The following is a 4,324-nucleotide window of genomic DNA, read 5'->3' as shown; positions in this document are numbered from 1 at the left end:
TATGGACGCCTGGGGTTCTGCTGTTTTTGGATACTTTATGCACCTAAAGACCCTTCCCAATGATCGGTGACCGCGCAGTCACATACACAACTACAGAGCACCCACCTTGCTGGTAGTTTTGGGAGACTTTGCCGTGGACGCTCGTGGCGACTTCTTGCCCGGAGATTTGCGGACTGTGAGGCGCGGGGACTTGCTGGTGCCGCTGGTGGATCCTCCTCGCCCCTGGGGGGTGTTTTTTGGGGTGGATTTTTTGTTCAGACCCCTCTTGAGTAGACTAGAGCCCAGTTTCTTGGGGGTATTGAGGATGCTGAAGGCCATGGTGGACTGACGCCGGGAGGGCGGTGCCTGCTGGGAGAGAGCAGAGGAGGTGAGCATTAGATACGGGAAAGGGTTGCAAACTACACACACCTGCCGGGTGAACGCCATGCGCATTGAACTACCCCATGCTCCTCCATGTGATCGGCATTTGCCCAGCTATAGGCCGGCTGGAAGATTTATAACTCCGCCCCTTTAATCACATTGTGTTTCTTATATACGTTTTATTTTTCTATACACATAACAGTCACATCTGCCAGTTCTTATAATGTGTAACCATTATCTCCTTCTTTGACTATGTCTGCCCATGACTACACGAGCTCCCACTTTTACCTACTTAAGCTGGCCGTACATGGGGGGGAATTTCTAGTTTTCTGCTGAGAACTTGTTTTACCCCTTTGATTGCCTTTTGTACCAAACATCCTTGGCAGTCCAAAGGTTAATACATTTATTTCTTAAATTAGATGGCGCTGTAGTCTTCCCTCATCATCAGTATGGCAGCCAGTAGATGGCGCTGTAGTCTTCTCTCATCATCAGTATGGCAGCCAGTAGATGGCGCTGTAGTCTTCTCTCATCATCAGTATGGCAGCCAGTAGATGGCGCTGTAGTCTTCTCTCATCATCAGTATGGCAGCCAGTAGATGGCGCTGTAGTCTTCTCTCATCATCAGTATGGTAGCCAGTAGATGGCGCTGTACTGTTACTCAAGGAATTGAGAATAAGGTGAAGCTGACCACCGAGGGGGGAGGGAACCTACATCTGGAGTCCCACCAATAACAATCCGGTGGGCGGTCCTTCATCTCACAAGTCATGCGTTCTCTGAGGCCCGTCACTCACCTGATGGCTGACGCTCGCTTTGCTTTCCATGGTGGAAGTTCTGCGACTCTCTGGCTTGTCTTTAGGAGTCATCGGCCGCGGAAAGCAACTTGCTGATCTCTTGGCCTAGAAAAAAGAAGCTGAATGAATTTAGGGCCCTCAGGGGCCACAGAGAGATAACCCAAATACAGGTGAAGAGGAAACGCCAACAGTAAAATACAACTCGTGGCCCCGAGAACGGACCAAGAGCTGGAGGATCTCATCAGTCAAAATGCAGCGACACTAACTACAGGGAATCTACTGAGACCCGGGAACTCAGCACAGGGATGGTGGGGGCCCCTCATAATGGGCGCAGCAGGTGTACAGACCCGGGAACTCAGCACAGGGATGGTGGGAGCTCCTCATAATGGGCACAGCGGGGGTACAGACCCGGGAACTCAGCACAGGGATGGTGGGAGCTCCTCATAATGGGCACAGCGGGGGTACAGACCCGGGAACTCAGCACAGGGATGGTGGGAGCTCCTCATAATGGGCACAGCGGGGGTACAGACCCGGGAACTCAGCACAGGGATGGTGGGAGCTCCTCATAATGGGCACAGCGGGGGTACAGACCCGGGAACTCAGCACAGGGATGGTGGGAGCTCCTCATAATGGGCACAGCGGGGGTACAGACCCGGGAACTCAGCACAGGGATGGTGGGAGCTCCTCATAATGGGCACAGCGGGGGTACAGACCCGGGAACTCAGCACAGGGATGGTGGGAGCTCCTCATAATGGGCACAGCGGGGGTACAGACCCGGGAACTCAGCACAGGGATGGTGGGAGCTCCTCATAATGGGCACAGCGGGGGTACAGACCCGGGAACTCAGCACAGGGATGGTGGGAGCTCCTCATAATGGGCACAGCGGGGGTACAGACCCGGGAACTCAGCACAGGGATGGTGGGAGCTCCTCATAATGGGCACAGCGGGGGTACAGACCCGGGAACTCAGCACAGGGATGGTGGGAGCTCCTCATAATGGGCACAGCGGGGGTACAGACCCGGGAACTCAGCACAGGGATGGTGGGAGCTCCTCATAATGGGCACAGCGGGGGTACAGACCCGGGAACTCAGCACAGGGATGGTGGGAGCTCCTCATAATGGGCACAGCGGGGGTACAGACCCGGGAACTCAGCACAGGGATGGTGGGAGCTCCTCATAATGGGCACAGCGGGGGTACAGACCCGGGAACTCAGCACAGGGATGGTGGGAGCTCCTCATAATGGGCACAGCGGGGGTACAGACCCGGGAACTCAGCACAGGGATGGTGGGAGCTCCTCATAATGGGCACAGCGGGGGTACAGACCCGGGAACTCAGCACAGGGATGGCGGGAGCTCCTCATAATGGGCACAGCGGGTGTGTAGTTACCTCTGGGGTGTCTGGGCCGTAGTGAGGCTCCTCTGACACCCGTTTCATCTGCTGTCGGGTGGTTCTTCCTCCTGAGAACTGCTCTACCCCAGTGGAGGCGAGCGTCATCCTCCGGGTGCTGGGTTGAGGCTCGTGGAAAAGAATCTCGGAGGGCAGCAACGTGGCTCGTCTTAACGTCTCCCTGGGGTCCCCGGTCTTCATCTCCTCATCGGTTACGGTAGATGATAAAATGGACGGCTGTGGGACGGAAGGAAGAGGAGCGTCACTTGTACGTTTAAAGCTTTGCCCGTATCACAATTTGACAAGTTCACATAAAAGTCATTTTAGGGGACACCTATTAAAGGGGGACTCACTTCTGGGAAAGTTCATCTATTGTACAAAGTCATCACTGACACAAAGCGATGAGAAATCCAGAAGGAGGAAAAGTGAAACCCACCCACCCCCCTGTGACAACGGTCTCTATTTACCCAACTTTGGAGAGATTTCCTTTCACTTCCTATTGTGTCTCTGAAAACAGGAAGTGAAGAAAAGCTCTAGAGAAAAAAAAACAAAAAAAAACCATCACAGGGGTTTTAACAATCCCACGCTCTATTAAAAAGTAGAAGGCAAAGTTTTGGTAGAACTTGAAGATAAAGTAGAAGACAGAAGGGGCCCCCTTTTGAGGCTCCTCAGACAGTCAGGATGGGCCCCCCAATGTGAGATCTTTCTAGACCAGCCACGTACCCGGGACTCCAGAGGATAGCAGGTCTTCAGATGTGGAGGGCAGGCTCGGTTCCGCTGCTGCAGTTCGGCGATTCTGTTCCAGTCGTCTAGAGGCTCCGGTTCGTCGTGGCACGTGGCGGCATAGAAGCTGGTGCGACCTGCAATGACAGCGACGCTCTAATGTTAGTCCGCGCAACAACATCAAACCCTCCTGTGTGCAGTCCCGGACATCTCCCTCACACTTCCATGTCATCAATGCTGCAAGTCGGCCGATGCACTTTCCTCCCGTTATATTATCCACTCCGTCTCTGTGCTGACTTCTTGTTCTCAAAGTCCTTAAAGGAGAACTACGGGGGCAGTGATTTTCCTCATAGTCCTCTTTAGGGTCACGGGACGACATGTACTAACCTCCTCCTGTGACCCAAAGCTCAGTATATAGCGGGCAATAGCCGGCGGTATACTGTGAGGGCCGCAGACGGGACAGATCCCGACATCGAGATCCGCCCAGCTGCGTGAGTGACAGCTGGCTCTGCCTATCTAGAGGCGGAGCCAGCTGTGCCCGCCCCCTCCCCCGTCCGTTCAATCAGGGCTGGAGCATCGGAGAGGGGTGAACCCTGCGGGCAGTGGTGACTGACAGTCACTGCAGGGAGATGATCGGGAAGTGAGCGGATCGGCTGCATGTTTCTGCTCACTTCCCGATCGATAGTGCCGATCTGCTACAGCTTCTTTGTCACAGGTCGGCTCACCTCATAGATCTCCTTTATCTCAAGATCCAAGTTGTAACCTATGAAGGCCTCGTAATACGGGCACCATCACTCGCCTTCCCTTAGTCTTCATCCTACCCACGGTCTTCTCACTCAGGTCTCCAAGCCCCCTCCCCCACGATGCTCCTCTCATCTGTCACTCGCCTAGACATGAAAGAGCCAACCTGGTCTCAGACTTTCTCATCTTCCAAAACATCTCCCATCGGTTCCATGATGAGAACTACAAATGCAGCTTTTCCTTTTTCTCACTCTCTAGCTGCTCATTAGTCACATCCCCCCCCCCCCCATGCTGGTGTAAGGACTTCCCTGAAATAATGCCCTT

The 4,324-nt window shown here is 54.1% G+C and overlaps 1 protein-coding gene across 1 annotated transcript in view; it reads right to left on the bottom strand.

The window, feature by feature from the left end:
* Positions 1-4,324, bottom strand: part of NUMA1 (nuclear mitotic apparatus protein 1) — a 62,716-nt gene that overhangs the window by 1,659 nt on the left and 56,733 nt on the right. The window contains exons 22-25 of the mRNA XM_018574377.1: positions 3,260-3,396; positions 2,537-2,773; positions 1,151-1,255; positions 106-345 (exon numbers count right to left, since the gene is read on the bottom strand). Of these exons, the coding sequence (XP_018429879.1) occupies positions 106-345; positions 1,151-1,255; positions 2,537-2,773; positions 3,260-3,396 (719 nt within the window). The remainder of the gene's footprint in view (positions 1-105; positions 346-1,150; positions 1,256-2,536; positions 2,774-3,259; positions 3,397-4,324) is intronic.

This window comes from Nanorana parkeri, unplaced genomic scaffold (assembly GCF_000935625.1).
Source record: "Nanorana parkeri isolate BGI_ZX_2015 unplaced genomic scaffold, ASM93562v1 scaffold2907, whole genome shotgun sequence".
In the NCBI taxonomy this organism is placed as follows: Eukaryota; Metazoa; Chordata; class Amphibia; order Anura; family Dicroglossidae; genus Nanorana; species Nanorana parkeri.
Note: the sequence above shows the minus strand (reverse complement) of the source record. Positions and strands in the feature narration are given on the sequence as shown.